We start from the raw sequence: 26,417 nt of genomic DNA on the forward strand, positions 1-26,417 counted from the left end.
TGATCATCAGACTGAGAAAGCGTGGTGCATTTCTATACCTACAGTATGTTTGGATATAGAAGGGCCAGGACTTGCAGGACACCGACACAGAAGAAAGCAGAGCAGGGGAATTAATCTCCTCTCAAAAAGTGCAGACAGACGGAAGAAAGTATTTCAAGGCGCTTTTTTGCCTCATTAACAAGGAAAGAGCTCAAGTTGAAACCATTTTGATGACCATGTTGTTGACCATTGCTTTATTTATGTGTTAACAAAAAGGGTCCAATTAATATTTTGATAATAATCTGTAATGTTGAGTAGATGATGATAAAAAAAAGCAGGTGCTCCATCCCAGTCTCCTGCCATATGAAGGGCTTTGTCTTGTTTTGCCGAATGCAGAAGTTGGTTGCGCCTAACCAATGTTGCAATAATGGTGCTGTTTTGGTCACAAATTGTTCCGGTGGAACAGGAATTATTATTGATGAGGGATTTCAGGACTCTTGCAAGACAGGGATATTCTTATGTGCCTTGTATCTCAGGGTTATTCTATATTTATTGTATGCAACCTAAAAGATAGGGGATGGTGATAGTTTATGGATTTGCCTCCCTTTTTAATGTCAAGAGATTTCTTTGGGGGGGTCAAGGGGAGTCTAGGATTTCAATGTTCTGGCGTGGCTGTAAGATCTGACTTACAACGTGAAGTAGACCCTTTGCAGCTTGGTGAGGGAAATCCATTTACATTGTATGGTGGAATTTATAAATAGAAGGATTCACCACAGAGCTAGCATCCACAGTCATCTATACAGTACTTCTACTACTTTACCTGTTTTAACCTGCTATCATAGCTACTGTCTTTATTTTTTCCAATGATGATAAATTGTTGGCAAGAAGGATTGAAGAGATTGCAAACCAGTATGTGCAAGTCAATTTGTCTAGTAAGTTTGCATCTACCTCACTCCACCAGGTTTGAAAAAGAGCTATGATTCTATTCTATTCTATGATTTAGTCAGTGTTTGTTCACAGTCTGAGCTACTCTTCTGGTTCTTCAGGCTCTCCATACAGAGACAGGATCACGATTGCCATCCTGCAGCTTCAGGAGGAAGGCAAGCTGCACATGATGAAGGAGAAGTGGTGGCGAGGAAACGGCTGCCCGGAAGAGGAGAGTAAGGAGGCCAGTGCCCTCGGGGTGCAGAACATTGGCGGAATCTTCATTGTTTTAGCTGCTGGACTTGTCCTCTCCGTGTTTGTGGCAGTGGGAGAGTTTCTTTACAAGTCCAAACAAAGCGCTGAACTTGAAAAGGTAGGACATCTGTCATTTAAAAGAATAAGAAAAAAACATTCTCACCAAGTGTGCCTTGAATGAGTTTCATGGCAGAATGTATGAATGTATGAATCTATGAATGTTAACAAAATGAAATGGAAAAATATGGTAATGCTAATTACACTAATTTGCAAAATTCATGGCACATGGCCATCTGTTATTGTTTTACATTATCATACCAGTGCTCTATAATATGCAGGAAGATAAGGGTTGGTTTCTTTGCATTTATTCACTTAGGCCCAATGGCGACAACAAGATAAGAAACGTGAGGAATTCTGCTGTCACCATGGATCCAAGCTAGACTTTAACCACCATCACAAATGACCTCAAGATACACTCAAGAAACTTTTACAAAATCTAAAACTGCCATAAACTGATTGTCACACTTTAGATAACATAATACAAATATGCAAACCCCAATTCCAGTGAAGTTGAGGTGTTATATAAATCGTAAATAAAAACAATGATTTGCAAGTCCTTTTCAACCTACCGTATTTTCCGGACTATAAGTCACAGTTTTTTTTTTGTTTGGCCGGGGGGCGATTTATACTCTGGAGCGATTTATGTGTAAAATTATTAACATTGTATTGTATCCCTTTCCTTTTCAAGGTCAGCAAACAATACACCAAACAACCACAGGAGATTGTTCTAAGTCTGCATACAAACCTGCATTGCATATTGACTTTAAAACGGGCAGAATAACCTGTAGTGTATATCATTTCAAATGTTATTGTAACCAACATAAAGAAACATAAAGATAAATCCTAAAAGCTATTAAAATGCATGAATAATTTAAACGGTTAAAATCTAACATTTTGATAAAGACAATTTGACTGTCTATCAATACATCTATACAAAATAGTGTACTGTTGCTTTAAGACACTGGCTTGGGTCTTGCATCAGCCACACTACTGAGCTGAGAGCGGGGAAGAGAACAAAGAGATAATTACGACCAAATACATAAGTACTTTTGGAGACTTGGAAACATTCTACATGGTCGGGGATAAATAAAAGACTTATTCAATCGATCTACAACCGTTTTAGTGAGTTTAAAGTTGTCTTACAGTAACTTTCTTGTATGTGTGAATGTTAGCTAAATGTTACCATCGTAGCTCGGTGGAAATGATGTGTACTAAGAGCAGAATTAATTTCCTCCCAGAATGCGAATTATACTCCAGTGCGACTTATATATGTTTTCTTCTTCTTTATTATGCATTTTATGGCTGGTGCGACTTGTACTCCGGAGCGACGTATAGTCCGGAAAATACGGTATATTCAATTGAATACTCTACAAAGACAGGATATTTAATATTGAGACTGATAAATATTCTTTTTTTTATCCCAAATATTCATTTTGAATTTGATGCCTACAACAACCTCCCCCCAAAAAACTAGGACAGGGGCATCTTTACCATTGTGTTACATCACCTTTTCTTTTAACAACCATCAATAAGCGTTTGCAAACTGAAGACACTAATTGTTGAAGCCTTGTAGGTGGAATTCTTTCCCATTCTTGATTGATGTACAATGTCAGTTGCTCAACAATCTGGGGCCTCCGTTTTGCGCTTCATAATGTGCATCACATTTTCAATGGCAGACAGGTCTGGGCTGCTGGCACGCCAGTCTAGCACACCACTCTTTCACTATGAAGCCATGCTTATTGACATGTGTAGAATGGAATTGTCTTGTTGAAATACGTAGGAACATACCAGAAAGAGATCTTGCTTGGTTGTCAGCATATTTTTCTCCAAAACCTGTACAGTATGTAGCTTTCAGCATTAACGGTGCCTTTACTGATTTGCAAGTCGCCCATGCCATGGGCTCCAACACAACACTGTACCATCACAGATGCTGGCTTTTGCACTATGCACTGATAACAAATTGGGTGGTCCTTTTAGTCATTGGCCCATAGGACATGACATCCATGATTTCCAAAACCAGTTTGAAATGTAGACTCATCAGACTACAAAACACTTTTCCACTTTGCTTCAGTCCATCTCAGATGAGTTTGGGCCCAGAGCGCTGGTGGCATTTCTGGGTGTTGTCAATATACGCCTTCTGCTTTGCATGGTTGAGTTTTAACTTGCATTTGTAGATGTAGCGACATAGAGACGAATTGTGTTAACTACAATGGTTTTCGGAAGTGAGTGCACGTGGCTCGTTCTGCTTTTTAATGTGGTGCCCTTTACGTGTAGAGATTTCTCCAGATTCTCTGAATCTTTTGATGATATTATGAAATCCCCAAATTTCTTGCAATTAAAAAAATGTGGTTCTTGAACTGATTTACTACTTACTCACTCAGTTGTTCACCACGTGGTTAACTCATACCCATCCTTGTGTGTGCATTAACTGAGCCTTATACCGAATTATGACACTCACCTGTTCTCAAAAATGTGTTTATTGAGCATTTCTCACCTTTCAGTCTTTGTTGCCCCGTCCCAGCTTTTTATGTTGCAGGCATGAAACTAACAAAACAAAAGAAGAGAGAGGAAAACAAAAACAGAGAGAGAGTGAGAATACAGTATTTGGAAAAAAAAAACTGTGTTCATCAGTTTGAATATGCAATGTCTTGTCTTTGTCGTGTATTCAATTGTTTATAGGTTGAAAAGGATTTGTAAATCATTGTATTCTGTTTTAATTTACATTTTTCAGTGTTCCTTCTTCACTGTAATTCAGGTTTGCAGAAGTATTCAAAATATAAAATAAAACATATTAGTGTCAAAGTGCTGGCAGTACACACTCTGTCAACAGGCTAAAACGAGGCACATGCACTTAAGCTTTTCATGCTGCATGATCCATGTCAAAAGTCACAAAGATCCTGTTCCTCCCTTCATCTATCCACTCACCCTGCACCTGCAATATTGCAGTCACTCTGCTTTACTACTCTGCTCCTTAATTAATAAAACATTTTTTAGACAGCCTATTCTCAAGAAAATGTAGTTGGATGTTGGATGAAAAGTAGTAATAATACTTCGTAGCTGGGCAGCGTCCAACCATTTGATCCATCCCACCATGTAATTTTAAAAAGGTCTAAAAAAAATTAGGGCAAATGTATCAAAAGCAATTACTTTTGATACATTTGCTATAATAACACTGACAGTTAAATATGTCTGAGCCAGGTTCAAGGTCAGTGAATACAAGACATCAAGTCATGGTAAGGGATAGAATGTTTCATTTCTTAGGGTGGCATCTCACCAAACGGCAAAAGCATGTGAGTGTTAGCGAACGTCGCAAATGTTTTTTTCATCACGGTTCGTTAAAGGTCACAAAAGGTCACAAAGACGTTCGCAAACAGTTTTAGAGGTTGCAAAAAAAAAATTTCTGGTCGCCATCAAATTTTGAACATCAAAATTTCTGTGCGTTGAGTTGCATGTTACCATTCTCTTTCTTCTTGATTTGATCAAAAACATAACCCTTGAATCAAAATCTAATCATTTGGGGATTTCCTTCCCATTACTGTATATGTGCTTCATTAGGTGGTCTCTGCACTACGCGTCACAGCATGGTGGTGGGTTGTCAGGTTTATGATGTGCACTACTCAAAATAATAACTTTTCTTTCAAAAAGTCACACTGTCTTTAAAATAGCTTGATGCATTGTCATTTGTAACAATAATAACTGAACATTGCTGTTCATCTGAATCTATTAGCATTTAAATTTTCAGAGTTAATAGTAATAATTCATTTTTAGAAAATGACATTGTATTATGGGCGACGGCTCCCTAAGCATTTGCTTATATTGCCTAATAGGCAAGCTGGGCCTGAAGCACAGCTATCTCACTCGAATTTGCAGCCCCCTGGTCTAAAAAAAAATAGAGTGAGGGCACATTCAACTCATCTTTGGCTCTAGTCTATATGCCTGATGGGGCTGTCATATAGCTGAACAGTTAGTACGATTGTAAATACCTGAAAAGAAATGCTGATATAGTGATCACTTGTCACAATCATATTTCGCTAATAATAATAATACACACGACCCTGAGGACAAGCAGTGAAGAAAATATTGGGTGGATGGAATGATAATGGGTGATTGTATCGTGGTTCACTCACTTGACATTCATGCAGACAACGTAGATTCATTTCCAACTTAGTATCTGTATGAATGTGCATATGAGGTGTCTCAATATGTGCCCTATGATTGATTGATGACCACTCTAGGGTGTAGACTCCCTTCCATTAGAAGTCAGCAGGGATGGGTTCCATCTCACTGTGACCCTCAACAGGATAAGTGGTATAGAAAATGTGTGATAATAATTAGAATCCATCCTTTACAGGATCGTAGGGTGCTGTTTTTTTATTTATTTATTTATTTTAAGAAAATACTTTTTATTAATTTAGTTATTAATTACTGTAATTTTATTTTATTTGAGGAAAAATACTTTTTATTCATTTAGTTAATAAATAATGTAATTTAAATTACTACAACATATATACTGTCAACATACAGGTACATTCAACAAGATCTTTGAAATCAGGCTTCAGGTAGAGATCAGGAAAACCATCTTTGGGGTAAGGTTCAGCTCCTTCCTGAGAGAGCTTTCAGGCGGAAGTTCATCCATGCTGGAGACTGTTTTCCCCTCCAGACGTCCAGACTACTCTAAACTAGCCAAACAGATTGCACTCCCAACAGAGAGCCTATCTCCTGGGCATGGGGGAATGCTGGACCCTTTTCATCCACCAGTTTGTTTAAAATGATAGCTTTTGATCTGCACAGACCTGGTGTGTAGGCGTGCTGCTGGCCACATCGCACAACACTAAGTCTGTAGGTGTGTAAGTCAGGTGGTCCTGTTACCTGTTAGGTAACCTTTGAACACACTGGATCTGGAATGTACGTAACTGTTCTGCTGACCAGGTGGACACGTCTTGGGTGAGAACACGATCATCTGTGGGTAAGAACAAGACCTACTGTGGCCCAAACCAATGAAAATCATTCCAAGAAAAAAAATATATATATGTGTGTATATGTGCTAGATGACCTGATGGTTTGTTCAAACAGGCAAGTCGATGCCGTTGCCACAAGGTTATTTCAGGCAAGATAGCTTTATTTACATACAGGGGTGCACATAAAAATGTGGGCGTTGTCCTCAAATGTGCACCAGAGGATGTTGTTTGGTGCTCCTTTTTTTCTCGACCCGCTGACTTCACTGAAGACTTGCGACAAGTTTTATCATTATGTGTACATATGTCATTTTCATATAATTGAATAAACTTTTTTTCTGTTTTTTTTCCAGTTTTAGCTCTTAATTTCCTAAATATAACAACATACCAGGGCTACACAGTGGCTGCTTATTAAAACCAAACAATTAACTGTTACATGAAGCACAAGAAATTCATATTTAATGCAATTGAGTTGCATCGCCCGTTCGAAAGTTTGAAGTGTCCATCATGGACAGGCAAGGACATATTTTGACATACCGTTGGAGCCGCGGAACAGCAACACAGATATAACAAAATTTGCCAGTGGCTCTCCTGCCACTAGTTTGGCCACCGAAATGTCAATGTACTCGAAGCCAGCTGCCACAACAAAACGCAACAATACACTTATATGCAGCACGCCGCGAGGGTTAACTCCAAAAAACAGCAATGCAACAGTAGGACTGTACATGTATATTAATGCCTTGCTTAGCTTTTAGTTGTGAATATTTATTGTATAAATTGTCCTTTGGAAGCAATCGTTGTGGTGGCTGACTTGACTTTGAATTCAGGTGGCATAACATGACCACAGTCAAGCTGACGAAGCTCCATTATTCTAGACAGACTTAAACTGGAGCGCATTATTGGATTTGCAGTGCTCATGCGCACCGCTTGTGTGCACCCCTGTTCATGTAGCACATTTCATACAAAAGGCAACTCAATGTGCCGCACACAAGCAAAGACACAGCACCTAAAAGCATTTACAAACACAACAGCTAACAACAATCAGAAGCAAAGCAGGGAAAACAAAAGTAGCTTAGCAACATTACCAAAATAATGTGCATTGACAGCATTTTAACACATTAACAAACAACAACAAAATTCTACCACTATATGACATGTGAGAGTGCAGCCAGTTACACTTTGTTGTCTTGTCATCTTTTTGTTGCAGGACTTTCCCAATTCTGCTTTACAAAGTTCTCTTGACATTGAAATATACCAAAATTTTCCAAGCCATCCCTTTGCTAGACTAGATTTTTTGGGGAAGAACAGGGAGGCCTTCACTCTTTCCCCAGTTCAGTTGAGTACAGGACAGAAAATGTTTTATTATTTCTATTAATGCATTGACACCTTTCTGATCTTTTATCAAAACAACAACATCATTAGTGTAAGCACATAAAACAATGCTGTTTTTAAAACCCATAAAATCAAGTCACAAACAAGAACAGGTTTTCTGAAGGTGGCGATCAAGGTCGTGTGCACAATCCCGTCATACACCTCTATGAAGAAGACGAAGAAAATATTTTTAGAAAAAGAATATAATGTGTTTAACTACCTTTTAATTACATGCTTTGGGTAGTTAAATCAGTAAAATCAGCTGCAGACTGAGCAACGTAACAAAATGTCATGGAACAATTAAGTTGCGGCATGCAGCGGGCCTTGGAAATGGCTTTTTCACAATTGTTTCTTGAATTTCTGCTGAATTTAATGAGTTTTCTTTTCTTTTTTTCTTTTTTCAGACTGGTGCTCTTTAATTGAGTTCTCAACAAAGCTGGCCATAATCAGGCCTGGGCATGGCCAGTAAAATTTAATTCAGCTTTCCAAAAAGTGTGGTAAATCACAGTTTAACTCATAATTTAAAATGACTTTTTCACATGCAAAAGATATGTGATCACCATCTTGAAACCTGGAGATGAGATTGAAAAATGATGAGATGAGATTGAAAAATGCCCCACGATAAAACGTATGTGGTGTGTCGCTCCTTTCTTCTGGCCTTTTCCTCTTTGTATTTTTCGCTGACAAAAAAAAAAAAAACTACAGCAGAGTGCTAAGTGAAAATTGAACACATGCATGCCTTTACAGAAGTCAAGCAAGTGATCCATATTGCTGTGCTAAACAGCATGAAGATATCTGTGAAAATAAACCATTAAAAAACATTTAAAAAATTGGTTTCAAGATACTGACATATAGAATTTTTTTTTAGCATGTGTGGTAAAAAAAAAATGTAAACCAAGAAAATGAAAGTGACAACTTGAAAAATTGACTGTTGGGTATCTCTGTTGTTTTCAACATGCTTGAAAGCACACTCTGCAATTTGCATTTTATAATTACTTCTGTTCTGTGACATTAGACAGAAGCAAAAATAGCATCTCCTCATTTCAGTACTGGGAATGAGCCTTGCACGCGCTTATAGACTGATGGTAAATGGTAAGTGGAGTACATTTATATAGAGCTTTATCTACACAATAGGGTGCCGAAAGCGATTTTCAAAGCTTCACATTCATCCCTTCACGTACACATCCGTACACCATGTGTGTACCATTAATGATTAGCTGTTTCATTTTTTTACGTATTGATATGTTCATGCTAGGGCTAGGAAATTAATCGAATTGTTTTGATTTTGGCATCTCTCAATCTTTAAAACATTATAATCAAAGAAAAAATATGAATGTGCAGAACGGCGTGGTGCATTTGCAAGTTCCCCATATAAAAGTAACCTGAAAGCACCATGTAGCTTGCATAGCAAGCATGTAGCATACAGTATGTGATTCTGGCGTCCCTGAGTATGCTTTAAGCTGTTGCTTACTGTAAAACTAAACACACAAATAAAATAATTACATCCAATCTAATGCTAGTGCAAAAGTCAGTATAAAATCCTAATGACATGCTAACGGGAAATTAGCATCGATTTCGGGAGTGATATTCCTTCAAATAACGAATATTCATACACAAACGCATAGCTTCACATAAGTAACATAACAATACTCAAAGGCACAAATTATTTCCAACCTGTGAAAAACAAGTAATATTGATGGAGTTCAATCACAACTTTCTTACTTATTGTAAGTGTGTACTCCATGCATGCACTGCACCACACTGCCCCTAAGAGGTCAACACGTGCACAGCAGGAACAGACAGTATTTTTATTTATGTTTTGTTTTTTTATTTGCTATTATTTTATTATATTCTTATTTTACTTTCGTACTCATTTATTTTCTCATCACTTCAAGTTATATTAAGTTGAGTATTAAGTTGAGTTTTCAAGGAATTTTACTTACTACTCAAAATTCAAAGATACAAAGACTTTTTTTGTTACACCAACAAACATTTCCACATGATATGGCTCACTTATGCACTAGGCTCACTCCATTTTCGTCCCAGTGACGAGACAGGGCTAAGGGAGGTTTTAGCCAGAGATGGGCACTTTAAAGTTTTTTGCTGGTCCGTCCTCCGTCCGCAACCTGGGTACCCTTTTGTTATCGTCCCTCCGTCTAAAGATGTCCCACAAAAGGACATACAGTAAGTATTCCCACCTACGGACCTCTGTCAAACGGAAATTCCCTCACCCGGAAAAACAACGTATGCATTAAATTTTCTACTCCTATATTACATTAACGATCAATTCCTGACAACGGAAGTTCCGGAACCCGGAACCAATAGCAAAAGCCCGCAGTAGCGCAAACTCAAGCAGTTCCCACTCGATACTATGGAAAATCTTTGACCGCTCCGCCATCATCGGATCCAAAACGACGACATGTAAGTTACTTCTTTGGCATGCGTTTTGCTGGAATTGTAAAAGATTTCAAATGTATTCATTTACATTTTCATCTATAGCTCATGGCGTCCAAACGAAGAAGAACGGTAATGACCGTGGAAGAGAGTGAAATGCATCCGATTAAGCGAAGCTGGACACAAAGTAAAAAACATCCAGGAGACACTTGGAGTCGGAAAAAACTCAAATCTACGAGACTTTGAAAAACAAGGAATCGATTCTGCCTCAGTGCGATTCCAGCAGTTTGCCTGCTCAAAGGAAATTGCTTGCGGCTCGACGGACGAAGTACAGTGGCGTAAATGAACGTGTCCTTTTTTATGCACAAGAATCACCTGACGTCAGTGATGATCAACGGGACAGTTACAACAACTCAAAATAGACTATTTTTTTCGTAAGTCTGAGAAAAGTCAACATTAAAATACAGTACCGTTTACTCTTGTTAAGTACAGTACTGTACTGCATTGGTGTTACAGTATTTTTTTTGACAGTATTTGGATCATTTTTGTTATACTGTACTGTATTTTGTTCATATACCTGTACTTTATAGTGCAGTTTTTGTTTAATAAAATGTTTATTATTATTATATTGCTTGTGTTGTTTACTTGTTACTCATGTATTTTGTTAACATACTTGCACGTTTATACAGGACATGTACCGTAGTCGTTTCCCACATAAGGAAATTCCGTAATAACTAAAGATTGGACAATGCAAATATGATTCCTTACTAGAGAATACTTACTGTACTTCACATACAAAGAGAAAAGGTATGTGCTAAATATTAACAGTAAATTAACAAAACAAAATTGCTATCCACCTTTTAACGACGCCTAACACATACCTTCTCCTGGATTACACACACAAGGCATGTTGGGCGTCTTTCTGTCAGTTAGTAAAATGGGGTTCTTTGGCATAATTCATGGTATTACATGTGTTGTAGCACTAGAGGGCAGACTATGCCTGTGCAATGTTACTGCAGGGAACGCACATGAAAAGTGTTTGCAAGCAGGTGACTCCGTGGTGTTGCAGAAGAGAACAGTGGTATTGCTTTTTAAAAAAACACAACACGTAAGTCGGTACTTGACGCGGTTAGGGACGAATAGAGGGACGGACGAAAACCAACTTCCGTTCTTGCTTAGCCTGTCCTTTTTAAAAGACTTCTTGTCCTCTGTCCATCCGTCTCTGGTTTTAGCTTTAACTTAACGTTAAAACTTCAAGGTGGTGCCTTGCTCAAGGGCACCTTGACAGTAGCCAGGAAAAAGACTAGCATCCCTCCACATCTAGTTGCCATTTTACTACCATTGGTACTCAAACCCTTCTCCAAAGCCCAACTCTTTCCAGATGAGCTCATGTAGCCCAGTCAACCGTTAAAGGATCAGATCATTATTGAGATTCACTCTGCAGCGTAAACTCGTTTTGGCTGCTTGCATACGTGATCGTGACCATCGGGGAGGACGCTAATTTAGCTAGGCCGGTAATTCGTGATCTACGGCTTTTGGCGCTACACTGATCCACCTGTCGACCTCCATTCTCACCTCACTCACCTCACATGAACAAGACCTCATGATACTTCAACTCTTCCACTTGGGCCAGGATCTCATCCCTGACCATTGTTTTCCCAATAAGTACCATGGTCTCAGATTTGGCGGTGCCAATTCTCATCCCAACATCACACTCCGCTGCGAACCACTCCAGGGAGGGTTTAAGATTGCAGCTTGAGGAAGTCAACATACCCATATCATCTGCAGTAAGCAGAGACATGAAACTGAGTCCACCAAACCTGACCAAATAACTTACTTTAAAATTCTGCACATAAAGGTTATGAACACAATCGGTGCAAAAAGGAAAGCCTTGCCCAAACCTCACTTGAAACAAATCAGAGATATTCCTGGCAATGCAGACAAAACGCTGAAAACGGTCATAAAGAGATTCGAATAGCTCCTATCAGGAGTCCGGTACTCCATACCCCATTGACAGCGCTGCCCCTCTCCACATGAGTGTCCAAGACATGCTGCTGCAAGTCCGATAACACGACCACAAAGTTCATCATTGAACTGCGGCCATGGGTGTCCTGGTGCTAAGTGAATGTTTGGACATTTGTTAGTCATGAGCACAAACGTCTATTAACAGAATAACGCTCTGGATCTGGTTGGGGTGGGAGCAAGTCCTCCCAATCATAATCTTTCAGGTCACACTGCCATTGCCCATGTGAACATTGAAATTCCCCAGCAGACCGAGGGAGTCCCCAGGCGGAGCGCTCTCCAGCACCTCCTCCAGGGACTCCAATAAGAGTGGGTAATCTGAGCTGCTGTTTAGTGCATGGGTACAAACAACAGTCTGGACCTGTTCCCCATCCTGAAGGTAGAGGGAGTCTAGCCTCTCATTCACCATCGTAAACCCCAATGTACAGGCAGGGTACCATGCATGCCCACATTTGCTCTTACTGTGGGCATCTTCAGAGTAGAAGCGAGTCCAACACCTTAAGAGGGCCGGTACCAGAGCCCAAATTGTGTCACACGGTGAATCCGACAATACAAAGTTGGAACTTCTTGGTCTCGAACACACCAGGTGCCATTCCACGCTCCTACAGCCAGGCTCTGTAGCCAGGGATCAGACCGCAAAGGTCCCTGCCTTCAGCCAAGACCCTTCTCTCTGGGCACCCGCACTGCCTCTTTGGGCTGAGCCCAGCTGGGCTCGGCCCCCGGGCACCCACCATTGATCCCCAACTCCAGCCAAAGTAATATCAGTGAATGTTTTTTGTCAGTGCTCTTATCATAACTATTAAAGGATTTCTGTTATTAGTCATGTGGATTCCCATTTATATGATTTTCTACTTTTTACTCTTGGGTTGCATTTGCAATATCTCGTATTACATTGCCAAAAGAAAATCCTTTCTAAGTGCTCCAGGAAATAAGAGGAATACTACGAACTCCATGCAAAATATTGAAAATTTACATTTCAGATGTTATATGTACTTTTCCATGCTACAGTGGTTCACAATAAAAAAAAAATCCTCAAATCATACGCAACCTAAATTAAGGAACAATATACAAAAAAGGTATAAAACATAACCCCACCCGTTATTCTTAAATCTATCATAGTTGGACTCATTATCAGCTAATTCACATGTATCATTGACTTCAAATGGATTGTCAACTCCTAGTCTGTCAGATTTCCATGATTACCATGATTATCCCCTTCCTCCCTCTCCTCATCTACTTCCTGCTCCACTCCTGTCCTGCCTATTGTCTCCCTCTCTTAGCTCCTCCTCTGCTTACTCCCGCTACTCCTCCTACCCCTCTTCCTCCTCTTGCTGCTTTTTCCACTCTTCTTGCCTACTCCTGAGACTGCTGCAGACTAACCTGGCTTTCGGGGTGCAAGGACCACCGGACGGCTGTGTGTGAGGAACGCATCTTATCTCCCCTAACATGCACGCAGAATGCATGCACACACGCACACTGATGCACCAAAACCACTGCACATTTGCATGCATATGGTGGATGCACACATGCATATGTAAAGAAAGGTGTGTGTGTTGAAAGAACAGGTAGAATGCCCTGAACGAAATTGGAGATGACAAGTAACTCATGTTATCCTCCACTTGACATGTGCCATGACGAGCAATCTGGTAACAGAGCTCCCTTTTGTAATTCAAGGAATCATGCCGTTGAAGTGATTTTTTTACCTACTACTGCAGCTACTACAGTACTTTACAGTACTACTGCAATTCTACTCCAAACTTCCTTTCACAGAGTCAACAGTCAAACACTTCTTTTCTGCTACAGTCAAATATTGGAATCCCTTCGAACCACATTCGTCACAAAATTGCGTTTAGATGAGGTAGTGTGGAATCTTTAGCCAATGATAGCTGGTGTCATAAGAATAAGAATAAGAAGGCCTTTATTGATCCCACAGTGGGGAAATTTTCAGTGTTACAGCAGCAAAGATATAGGTCACACAGGGACAATGTATAACATTAACGGCAAACATTCAGGATCAAACCTATGTAAATATACCCAGCAACTATGTGTATATACACATGCATATACACACCAACATACATCTACATAAAAAGTATGACGGAACACTAATTTTAGCCTGTACAAAGTACAGAGGAAAAATACTCTAAGTAAGTGACAGTGCTGCAGTGAAATATAAGGAACAGCATTTGATGAAAATAAAACTAGACTAACAGTAGTGGGTAATGTTGGGTATTGCACGACATAAGCTCAGGTGCAGGACTGCACGATTGCACTAATGTCCACCAGTTTGTAGAGACTACACAATGTTCTTGTTAAAGACTTTGACAGCAGCAGGCAAGAAGGAGCGGCGGAATCTCTCATTTGCACAGCGAGGGTGTAACAGTCTGTCACTGAAGAAGCTGTGGAGTGCTGTTAGGGTGTCCTGGAGGGGGTGGGCCGGGTTGTCCCGCATTGATGACAGCTTGGCCATCATCCTCCTGTCCCCCACTGAGTCCAAAGAGTCCAGGGAGCAGCCCAGGACACAGCCTCCTGACCAGTTTGTCCAGCCGCTGCTTGTCTCGGGCCGAAACGCCGCCTGCCCAGGTGACCACTCCTTGGAAAATGACTGATGCAACCACCGAGTCATAAAAGTTCCTGAGGAGTGTCCCCTGAACCCCAAAAGACCTCAGTCTCCTGAGTAGGAAGAGTCTACTCTGACCCTTCTTATAGAGAGCGTCTGTGTTGTCGCTCCAGTCCAGTTTATTGTTCAGATGAACACCCAGGTACTTGTAAGTTGAGACTCTCTCAACATCTGTTCCCCGGATATTCACTGGTGCAGGTGCAGAGTGATGGCGCCTACCGAAATCCATCACCATTTCCTTGGATGCCCGCATTGATCAGGAGGCGGTTCTGCTGGCACCAGTCCACAAAACCCTGAGTAAGTTCTCTGTACTCGCAATCATCTCCGCCTATGATGAGGCTGACAATCGCAGAGTCGTCAGAGAACTTCTGCAGGTGACAGGCAGTGGTGCTGTAGTTGAAGTCCGAGGTGCAGAGGGTGAACAGGAAGGGAGCCAAGACAGTTCCCTGCGGGGCCCCCGTGCTACAGAGGAGCACGTCAGACACACAGTCCTGTGTCCCCACATACTGTGGCCGGTTTGTGAGGTAGTCCTGGATCCATGTGGTGAGGTGGTGGGCCACTCCCGCCCGCTCCAGCTTGTTTCCCAATAGGGTGGGCTGGATGGTGTTGAAAGCACTGGAGAAATCAAAGAACAGGATCCTCACAGTGCTCCCCGCCTTCTCCAGGTGGGAGAGTGAAGTGTGGAGGAGGTAGATGATGGCATCATCCACACTGATGCCAGGCTGGTATGCGGATGTCATTAGACACTGACCAGCCATGCTTTGTATTTGAAACCATTATACTGCTAAAACCCCTCAAGCATCACATTTGAATGCGCAAGGCTGTTTGAAAAAGATGGAATATGATGACAGTGACATGTAGAAGAGGTGCAAGAATGTGACTGTCAGTTAGTTGGTTTCTACCAGAGGCTGCTGTTCATGTTACGTGTTTCTATGAATGGCATTTCAGTGCTGTTTATGAGTTGCATGCATTTGTGAATCTCTAAAATCTGCAAGATTAGTTTGATATTTGTTGTTCCCAGTACTGCCATATTAACAAATGCAACATAACCCGAAGCTGCATCTGTAGTTGTATCTTCATGAGTCATGAATTGCCACTGCAGTTAATGATTGTGCCATGATTTGGATCAGAGGATATTATCTATACCAGGGGTGTCAAACTCATTTTTTGTCGGGGGCCGCATAGTTATGGTGATCCTGGGAGGGCCCTTACGACTGTGAACCCATATAAAAAGTATGATCGCCTTATATGATCACATTTTCTCACCAGATTGATGGATAGCTAGTTTTGAAATTAGAAGCCTGTAAGTAATTGTTCAATTATTTTTCAAATTATTCTTAAAGGGGAGGATTGGTGACAAATAACACATTGCAGTATCTCAGTGTTGTTAAAAGTGAAAACAATTTGCAAAATACGTGAAGTTGACGCACATGATTTGCCTTCACGGGCCACATAAAAACAGGTTGCGGGCTGGATCTGGGCCCCGGGCCTTGACTTTGACACCAGTCATCTATACTATCATGACACATCACACAACAGGGACTCACAGAGAAGAATCAAAACCGATGCATTTAAAGCATCCATCCATTTTCTGAACTGCTTATCCTCACCAGGGTTGCAGGCGAGTCACTTAGTGTAGTATAAATAAAGTACATCTGCAGACCATTGTCTGATGTCTGTGTGTGCACTACAGACACCTTCTTGCCTGTCATTTCCCACTTGCTGCATCACACTACAACATTGCCACTCTCCACAGTGAAAACAGGCCCTTCCTCAGAGCTGTGGCACAGCTGCTGATTGTTGAGTATCATAAAAATTCTGTAATCCAATGACCCTAAACTGCCGCTATCAATCCAACATACCACCGGCAGGCAGATTTGATGGCAATATGTCCCGTGTGCCTGAGCAGAGTGGGCCCAGTGCACTACAAAGCCTGGAGCCTGCATAGCTTTTACCAGTAAACCACTGCAGTGCCATTTAATTTTACAGATGGTGGGGTGAGGGTAAATGAATAGCCACCAAAGCCTGTCTACAGTGTGGTTCTGGTTATCAACAGTATTTATTACCACACATGATGCATTTGGTTATATGTGCAGAGTATGTACAGATACATCTCGATAAATTGAAATACTGTAATGTTTGTGTGGGGGGCACTATTTATTTGCAGTTTGATTAAATAAGGAAAACTCATTTTACGTAGAATCAAGAAACAATTAAAATGATTATTTAAAACCAGAGATGTTTCATTTTTTAATTGAACTGCTAATATAATATGAAAAACCTAATTCATACAATATTCAAATTTATTCAGATGCATCTGTATGTACATAGGATAGGATAAAGAATACAGGCTGCAATTCAGTTGTTGTTTTTTTTCAGTAATTATATTCCAATGAAGCAAACATTTCATGCAGAACAATCAAGGTTTGGATGCATGGACAATTTTAGGACCTGAATTTATGGGGTTTTCCTTTCAAACCAACATCACCAGTCAGATGTTCTCCTGTAGTTTTGAAGTAAAATTCACAATGAAGGCTTGACCCTTTCATTTGTGAAACATGAGACAATGACCTAAGTGCAGTATGTTGTGATCCAATAAGATGTTATTCAATGCTGCAGACTCCACTTAAAGAAAACCTTCATGGCCCACTATGGAAGTATTAGCCCCCTAACATGGTCTAAATTCCTGTGTTGTGAAAGGCAATATGTTTGTTTGATAATTGAAAACCAAGGGCCTAATACAGCCCATTATTCAGAACAAATGTGTTCCGCTAAAGCCCTTTGTAAGAAGACCAATATACATTTTTTGAGGAACATTCATAATGTAGTGCTTACTCAACGTTGTGTTTCATAATTGAGGGATAAATAACTATTTATTGCATTTTTCATTACTCAATAGTATTCGATTCATTTCTAACGTCGGATGTATCCATCCGTCCTTTTCTAATACGTGTGCTGCCTGTCCTCATTATGGTCGTCTATGCCAGCTGGCTTCAGGCGAGAAGCAGGGAACAACACCCCGGATTGTTGTGTAATATTTATTCAGAATATTTGGTTAACCTACCATGAATGTTTTTGGAACATGGGAGGAAGCTGGAGTACGTGGAGAAAACACACGAAAGCACGCGGAGAACATGCAGAGTCCATATACAGCTGTTCCAATGGAGATTTGAAAACAGATTTCTTGACTGTTATGCAGATGCTTGAACCACTATTCCTATTCCACTGTGCTGCCGTCATAGGATGTAAAATACAATTATACTGTATATTCATCGTTGTAATGACTCCCCATCCATTTTTTTCCTAAGAACCTTTTTCAGTTAGAATATTCCTACAGAAACTGTATATATGAGAATGAGGCCCACTGATCTATTACTGAAATCATTAACTCATAATGTTTAACTTTTATAATAGAGTCCTTAGAGACCAAAATGTCGTTACCCTTTAGGATATGATCTGTTTCAATTGAGGCACATACAAAGACAGATAACAATCACAATGGTCTGGATGTAGGGGGAAGGATAGCCATGCAAGATCTCTAGATTACTTTCTAGAGGGAACTTCCTGTTTTTCTTTTTTGAACAAACTTTTAAAAAGTCTGTAATGTGTATATCCAATCAGCGTTCTTCATTGCCGATTTGTGAATTTTGAATCAGCCAAGCGCGCATACTACAGCAGGCTGTAAACAGTCGTAAAGTTCAATGAGTTAACGACCGCACAGTAGGCTGAGTAAATGCCCATTAGGTGCCATTAAGGTGCACAATATGAGACCTGATGCTAAATCAGATTTAGACTACGTCCTTCCTATTCAATTGCATTCATATTAAAACAGAATAAGGAAAATGATACACAAGGCCATGTTCTCATATAAGTGAAAATTCATTTTTTTTCCCTTTCGGGTATGCTCAGATCATCACTACACTTCTACAAAACACGCGTTGTTTCATTCCGTACTTGCTCATTCCACTTTAGTTTATGAGAAGCGAAAGATGAATATGAGGTAGCAGCTGAGTGTGCATATAGTGACATGGGATTCAAGTCCGATGAGGTACAATGTGCATAAATCAGTCATAAAATTCCATGGGCCTGTTAAACCCACTCTGCTCACAAGGAATCTTCCCACGTAGAGATGCCTGTTGGTTTTGTGTGTTTTTGTATGCAGGTCATCATTTCCTTAGATATAGCGATATAATATTAGAGGGTATTTTGGAGATGGGAGACATCAATATCAATACAAATACATTACAAATGTGTATTGACGTGACAGCTTTGGTAGCTGTACTGTATTTACAGTTTATTCTTTATCCAACAGCATTGCAGGTCCACAGCTACTTCTGACAACTCTGCAGTGCATCCGGAAAGTATTCACAGAGCCCCCCCAAAAAATCTTCACACAGCAACCTTTTTTTTTTTTTTTTTTGGAAAATTCCTTAAAAACAACATGTACCATATTCACAGCCTTTGCCACAAAGCTCAAAATTGAGCTCAGGTGCATCATGTTTACACTGATCGTCCTAAAGTTTCGTACATCTTAATGGGATTGAAGTCCACCTGTGATAAATTCAGTTGATTGGACATGGTTTGGAAAGGCAAACATCTGTCTATATAAGGTTCCACAGGTGACAGTGTACGTCACAGCCCAAACTAAGCATGAACTCCAAGGAATTGTCTGTAGACATCTCACACAGGATTGTTAAGCGGCAAAAAACTGGGGATGGGTACAGAAAAATTCCTGCAGCTTTGAAGCTTTCAATTAGAACAGTGGCCCACATCACAAGACATTCCGAACCATCAGAACTCATCCTAGACTGAGCAATGGGAGGAGGATTGGAAGGTGATCAAGAACCAGATGGTCACTCTGTCTGAGCTCCAGCAGTCCTCTGTTGAAAGAGCAGAACTTTGAAGAAGGACAACCATCTCTGCAGCGCTCCACCAATCAGGCCTGTATGGTAGAGTGGCCAGACAGAAGCCACGACTCCGTAAAAGGCACATGGCAGCCTGCCTGATGTTTGCCAAAAAGCATCTGACGGACTTTCCAACACTGAGGGAGAAAAATTCTCTGGTCTGATGAGACAAAGATGGAACATTTTGTTGTGAAAGCCAGATGTCATGTTTGGAGGAAACCAGCCACCGCTCATCACCTGACCAATACCATCCCTATATTGAAGCATGTTGGTTGTAGCATCATGCGATGGAGATGTTTTTCAGCAGTAGGAACTGGGAGACTAGTCGGGATTGAGGGAAAGATTAATGCATCAATATACAGAGAAACCCTGAATGAAAACCTGCTCCACAGTGATCAGGAACTCAGACTGGGGTGAAGATTTGCATTCCAACAGAATAATGACCCTAAGCACACAGCCAAGACAAAGGCGGAGTGGCTTCAGGACAAGTCCGTGAATGTCCTTGAGTAGCCCAGCCAGAGCTCAGACTTGAATCCGATCGAACATCTCTGCAGTGATCTTAAAATGGCTGTGCACCGACGCTCCCCATCCAACCTGCCGCTTGAGAGGTGCTGCAAAGGGGAATCGGCAAAACTGCCCAAAGATAGGTGTGCCAAGCTTGTGGCATCATAATCAAAAAGACTTGAGGCTGTAATTACTACCAAAGGTTCTTCAACAAAGTCAGCAAACTCAGCATAGGCTGTCAATACCTAGTGCATGTACATTAATTTGCAATTTTTTTCCGAAAAACCAAAACTTTCTTCACGTTATTATGGGGAAAAATTAAATTATTCCATTTTGAAATGAGGCTTTAACATAACGAAATGTGGATAAAGTGAAACGCTGTGAATACTTTCCGGATGCAATGTACTAATGGATTTTGACCCTCTTCATGAGAACCTCATAAAAATAAAAATATAAAAATAAAAGTGTGTCAACAATTCCTAGTATTCCACAATTTGCAACATTTTGCTTGGAAGTGACTTTCTGTTGCTGCTGATTCTCTGGACAGGGGCACGGCCCTCTTATCCCCTAGTTTGCCATCAGAATGTAACAATAGTCACTGACTATATAAAAAGTTGTTTCAGTTCTGAAATGACAATAGAATAATAAATCATGATTTAATCCATCCGTGATCCTGCCATCCATATCCAATCCATCCCCCACCAAACATCAAAATGCACACCAAAACCTTACCTCTGTAGAGTCAACACCATAAAGTCATCGTTATTGAATTATTCTGTAGTTGGATTGATCATAGTATGTGAACAGCAGTAAAGTCCCAAATCAATTCTGTTCTATTGTCTCCCCCTCTATTTTTCGACTTCAGAGGTCCTTCTGCAGTGTCATGGTGGACGAACTGAGGGTGTCACTGAAGTGCCAGCGCAGGCTCAAACACAAGCCTCAGCCACCCGTCATGGCGAAAACGGAGGAGGTTATCAACATGCGCACCTTCAACAACCGCAGACTGCCAGGGAGAGAGACCATGGCATGACATGGGAATCACTTTCTCGCCCTCACCTCCGCAATGAGGAGGCATGTAGAGACACTTGGGAAAACCGTGGGGGAAACTGGTAAAAGGGAGGGAGTACACACATTTTTGACATCGAGCAGAGGTGCTTGAGAGTGCATTGACAAAGAGTCATTCTTATTAAAGATTAACTTGGATTCAATAATATTTCCTGTGGAAATAACTTGAACCTAGGAGAATTTTCAGCAAGTTACCTCATTATTCTTACCACAACGACAAGGAGCAAAGTACAGGCAGTGGAATTTTCAAGCCTGAAAAAAATGGGATGAGAAAGGCATAGGTTGTAATTTTCAAATTTGAATAATGGTGGAATGGACCTTATCATCATAATCTTTAGTTACTTAAGATACCTATGAAGTGGAGCAGCAACATGACTGTCTTGATTACATATTGCTTTGCTATGACCATAGCCAAATTACCTATAGGGGACTGGAAACTAACAATAATGATTTGTTTTTGCTATTTTCACACATGAATTGAATAAGCAAAAAGGCTCTGAACTCAAGGTAACCCCAAGCCTCAAAGACTGCAATGATGCAGCTGATTTCAAATTTTATAGGGAAGTACTGTATTTATTTGTCACATACTGTATAATTAATTGAGAAAAAGTAATATATCATCCATCAGGCAATAAGTGATATCAATCTATTTGTGTTTGCGAGTACTAACACTTTTAGTCTTTAAATGTAGTGTATGGGAAGGATGCAGAAATATAATTAAAGGATGCATGGTTTAGGGCCGATATAGCAAGCTGTTGAGTTCCATGTATTGTATCAGCCTGTAGTGGTTAATAGGGATTAAATGAGGTGCATACACCATTACTTTCAATTTAGAGGAATTTTAGGATGTGATTGGCACAGCTCCATGAATTCACAGCAATCACATGCAAATAAACTGTATTTATTCAATATTTATTGTTTTATTTATAAAATTCATTGTTCATACAGACTGGATTTTCACTGCGGCAGTAAATCTCATATTCACGTCTGTATGAGTATGCTAAAGTTTCTTATAATATTCTCTGTGTAATGTCTCTTGGCTGTTTTCATTTCTTTACAACAAATCTAATGTTTATGTGCAGTTGCAATTTCTACGAAAAATTGTTTTGTATAATGAAAACCGACATTTTGTATTGGTTTTTACCAACATGAACGTCACCATCAAGAGTGTGATACCTACTGCCCACATGGTAGTAGGGCAGGGGCGTAGCCATCATTCCAGAAGTGTGGGGGTCAAATTGTTCAGGAGTCAAGTTACGTTTACACTGTGTACTTGGTGGCCACGACAGTTTCAGGCCACCGTGGACAAAACGGGATGATCGTGAGAGCAAAAATGGCTAAAATCCCACAGCACACTACATTTCGGGCAAATGGGGCCGCTGTGACCACCAGAAACTTTGTGTAAACGTATTTTAAGACAAATATTATGAGCAAATGATAATCCTCTCAAGTTCAACAGCTCCTCTCCATTGTGGTCAAAGAACGAAATAACCAAACTGGTTAAGTTAAAACACAGCGACAGTAAAGCTTAAATAGACAAATAATTAAGGGGCATATTGTCCCGTTTGCTTAAGTCAGCAAAGGCTATGCGCATTGGCTGTGCAGATCCTCCTGTCATATTAGTTGTGTCACTTACGCACCTTCATGGAATGTACGCACTCTGGGTGGAGCGATCGTATAAAATAATGGCGTTCTCTGTTAAATCTCATCTAGCATGTATTCTCCCAAAGACTTAAGCGCCTTTCCTCTTAAACACTCCATACCCAGAGGCTATAGTAAGTTCAGCGCATCAAAGATGAAACATCATCAGCACATTGATTTCATCTACAATGGGTCAGTCAATCAGCGTACTTGTGGTAATGTGCGGAGGGAGCGCGGGGCACAGCTGGCCAATATATGCTCACCGACATCACAAAGGCCTTCATGTTCTACGTTACGCCGACGGCTGAACATTGACATTATTTCATGAATTAATTGATGAAAAAAAAGAATCAGCGCCAGCTTACTTTTTATCACCCGCGAGGAGCATTTCCGCATGCTGATGGGGGATTGGAGTTTGGAAGCACAATTCACAACCAACTACAGTCATCGTAATGGCGCTATGAGTTACGTAGTTTTAATCAATGGTCTAGTTCAGCGTGTTTGTGAGTATGGTAGTCGTGGTATGCCTCACTGGGCGCAACTTCCGCACCCCCCGGTGCATCTCGCAATTTGGTGACTAAAAGTAGCCTAAATTTTAGACTTCCTAAAAGGTGGTCTTTTTTGCAGCATAGGTGGTCTCACGTGATTTTGTTGTATTTAATCGAGGTGCTTGCAGACATATTTGGCGCTCTGCAGGCATGCATGCATGGTGGACCTCATGGTATTTAATTCATAATATGACAACAGCGTGGGACAAACCCCTCTGAATCATTGTAGAAATCAATTCATTGAATGAATTGTAATCATTTTAAAAATATTTTAATAGCAACCCCGTCACACACAAACGGACGACTGAGAGGTGGAAGGCAGTCTCATTTTCCCATGTTACACACATAGCCAACTACATCATACGTGATATTACAGTTTGCCTGCCAATGTCATGCACAAACTCCAACGAATCTAATTTCTGTTTCTGCATGTCAAGCGTACTCGTGCGCTCCATACCACACTGATTTTGATGCAAATTAAGGATGCAGTGAGATTTGGCCGTGAAAACACTACGGTCCATCCCACAATCTTGCACAAAGGCGCAAACGCCCCGTTACACCCATTTTTACCGTCGCAAACTCTAGCAAAATACTAAAAGTGAGAAAAATGCACCAATGTGTAGAGTTAGACTGCGCTTTGCGTTACAGTTGCACCCGAAACGAAAATAGGGCTCGTAGACCTCACCAAATCACGCCTCTTTGGTGTGACTTGAGCATGAACGTGAGAGGATGGCCCTAAATGTCCGATGGTAAAACTGAACACAAACCTTCAGTAAAATACAGTAAGTCTTTCCAGCAAGCTTATTGCACTCTAAGTAAAAGGGAGCAAAAAGGTTTTGAGGCTTTTTTTTTCATATGAATACGGCTTCCCGTAGTCCTCCATGCAATCACACCAAATGGCTTTTAGCAAAGCAAAACATTCAGCTTCGACTGAAAACTGATCGACACCTGCTGACATTTTTGACAATATTGAAATATGTAAAACAGCTGAAGGAATCACCCAAACCACAACACAAGAGACTAGGATGAACATAACCACAATACATATATGTCAACATGAAAAATGCAATGAGGTTTTTTTTTTGTTTGCCTCCTGCCATGACGAGCAGCAGGCAGCATATATTTGTCTCACCTGCTGTCTGTGTGATTAATGGTCTGTGCAGCAAGTGTTGATGATACATTCAAGCAGGGCTTGACATTAACTTTTTTACTCACCAGCCACTGTGGTAGAGGTTTTCCTGAGTTACTAGCCACTCGGACGTTTCACTAGCCACAATTTTGTTTCTGGATAATAAGGGTTGTGCACAACTAAGCTCGACATTTGGTAAAGCAGGTCAGAGATAAAGACAGAGAACCAAAGCAAAATGAAAATAGGAAAAAGTGTCGATAATTTGCATATAGCTACATCACTTCCTGTTCAAGTACCGTACACACATCTTATCATCAACGGAAAAATGCCCAGAATGCCTTTCAACTCTTCCTAACCATGTGTTTAATTTACCCAATACCTGCCATGGAAATACTTGTTCTTTGAAAGCCGAAATGTTGAATGTGGGCGTACGCGTGTTGCACTGACCGAATGATCTCCCATCAGAAGTGCTCGAGCGCTGACACTTCACAGGAGGGTTTTCAAGTTCCTCTCCTCCTTTGCTACCCCAGCCATGACTACCGCTGTGCTTGACTAGTGAGTGTGGACCAACCATGCTGCCTTCACGTGAACACACACAATTGTTTTTTTTTACTTCACCAACCAATCCCCACATCCACAAGCGTGGTGAACCATGGAGAGTAATTCATATGGATCATGAATCAAAGATGATCTATTGCACCACTATAGACAGTACAAAACCCAAACCTGCCAAAGTGACTGCTGAAATTCAAATGCATTTGGCGAGTTGTTGGGTGTTAATGTCAAGGCCTGCATTCAAGGGCAGCTCGTAAAAACATGTTATGACATGAGAAAAAGGAATTTAATAGTTTTATGGGCCAACACCCCCCAACCCCCATCCCCATAAATACGCCCCTGCAGTATGGAACTCCAGACTGGTTGTCACAAGGCTATCCTAAACATTGACTTGACATACATAAGGAAGAGCATTGCAGTAAACATGTCCTCACATTATGCACTCTGTTTTCCCACAGAGTGACACATTGATGTTTTGGAGAAGAAAACTATTTTTTATCATATAAAGGAACAACACATAAAGACAAATATTTTTACCTCAGATGAGAGATGATTATTCAGAATATAGTTGGAAACGAATACATTGTATGTATTTACACAAAAGAAGGACAATGTAAAAGATGCCTACCGGTAATCATTTTGCTATTTTAATTTACGATACTTAGGATTCAGAATTGAGCAAACATTGTAAATGTTTTTTTTTTTTAATGTACTAAAGAAAACTTGGATTTGTTGTGAAAACTAAATTAAGTGCACTGTTTACCCTTTGAAGTTGATGCACAAGTTCAAAGCAAATAAAGTACAATATTCACAAACTATAACTAATTTGCTTTGTTTTTGACTGTATGTGCATGGATTTTAATCATGAGCGAAACATAATGAAATACTAATGCATGGAAACTGTAATGCATAGGTGTCAAACTAGTGTCCTCAAGGGCCACTTACCTGCATGTTTTCCATCTCTCCTTGCTGCAACATACCTGATTCAAATGATCAGCTCATCAGCAAGCTCTGAAGAAGCCAGATGCTATCCTGATCATTTGAAACAGGTGTCTTGCAGCAGGTAGAATTGAAAACATGCAGGAAAGCGGCCCTCAGCTTGACACCTGTGACACATGTAAAAGTATAAAGGCTGATCAGTCATGGAGGTCATGAACATGCACTGGCTACTGGGTAATTTTGTTTCTCTCTTCAAGTTATCCTTGCCAGGGGCATGGACAGGGAAGGCCTTGTCCCCAGGCCTAGGCCATAGACAGGACTTGATCAGACATAGCGTCCAGGCACAAAATTTCACTAACAACTGACAAAGACCTCAGTCTTGTCAAATGTGACAAAAAAAAATGCTTTTTCACATTTTTGGACATATTTAAAAAAGATATATAGTACAGTGTAAAAGTTTTAAGATACTGTTAGATTTGTTGTGTTTGTATATAGTAAGTTTACAGCATTCCCAAAAAAGAAAAATCAATCAACACATTGCTACAGTGCCAT

The 26,417-nt window shown here is 40.4% G+C and overlaps 1 protein-coding gene and 1 long non-coding RNA gene across 5 annotated transcripts in view; one reads left to right on the plus strand and one right to left on the minus strand.

The window, feature by feature from the left end:
- grik2 (glutamate receptor, ionotropic, kainate 2) overlaps positions 1–25,716 on the plus strand; it is a 187,545-nt gene extending 161,829 nt beyond the window's left edge. For 2 of the 4 annotated variants that reach the window (XM_086037437.1, XM_086037438.1), the window contains 3 exons: positions 1,026–1,276; positions 1,535–1,562; positions 20,854–25,716. In XM_086037437.1, coding sequence (XP_085893563.1) covers positions 1,026–1,276; positions 1,535–1,562; positions 20,854–21,101 — 527 coding nt within the window. In that variant the 3' untranslated portion in view covers positions 21,102–25,716. The remainder of the gene's footprint in view (positions 1–1,025; positions 1,277–1,534; positions 1,563–20,853) is intronic. The other 2 variants (XM_086037439.1, XM_086037441.1) reach the window with 2 other exon arrangements.
- LOC147143941 (uncharacterized) lies at positions 1,078–25,889 on the minus strand. The gene is made up of 3 exons (XR_015087780.1): positions 25,872–25,889; positions 3,713–3,762; positions 1,078–1,285 (listed from the first exon to the last, which is right to left on the minus strand). It is a non-coding gene; the product is annotated as an uncharacterized LOC147143941 (long non-coding RNA).
- Positions 25,890–26,417: the final 528 nt, after the last annotated feature.

Source organism: Filicampus tigris, chromosome 8, assembly GCF_054856515.1.
Source record: "Filicampus tigris isolate MCC_2025a chromosome 8, RoL_Ftig_1.0, whole genome shotgun sequence".
NCBI classification, from domain to species: domain Eukaryota; kingdom Metazoa; phylum Chordata; class Actinopteri; order Syngnathiformes; family Syngnathidae; genus Filicampus; species Filicampus tigris.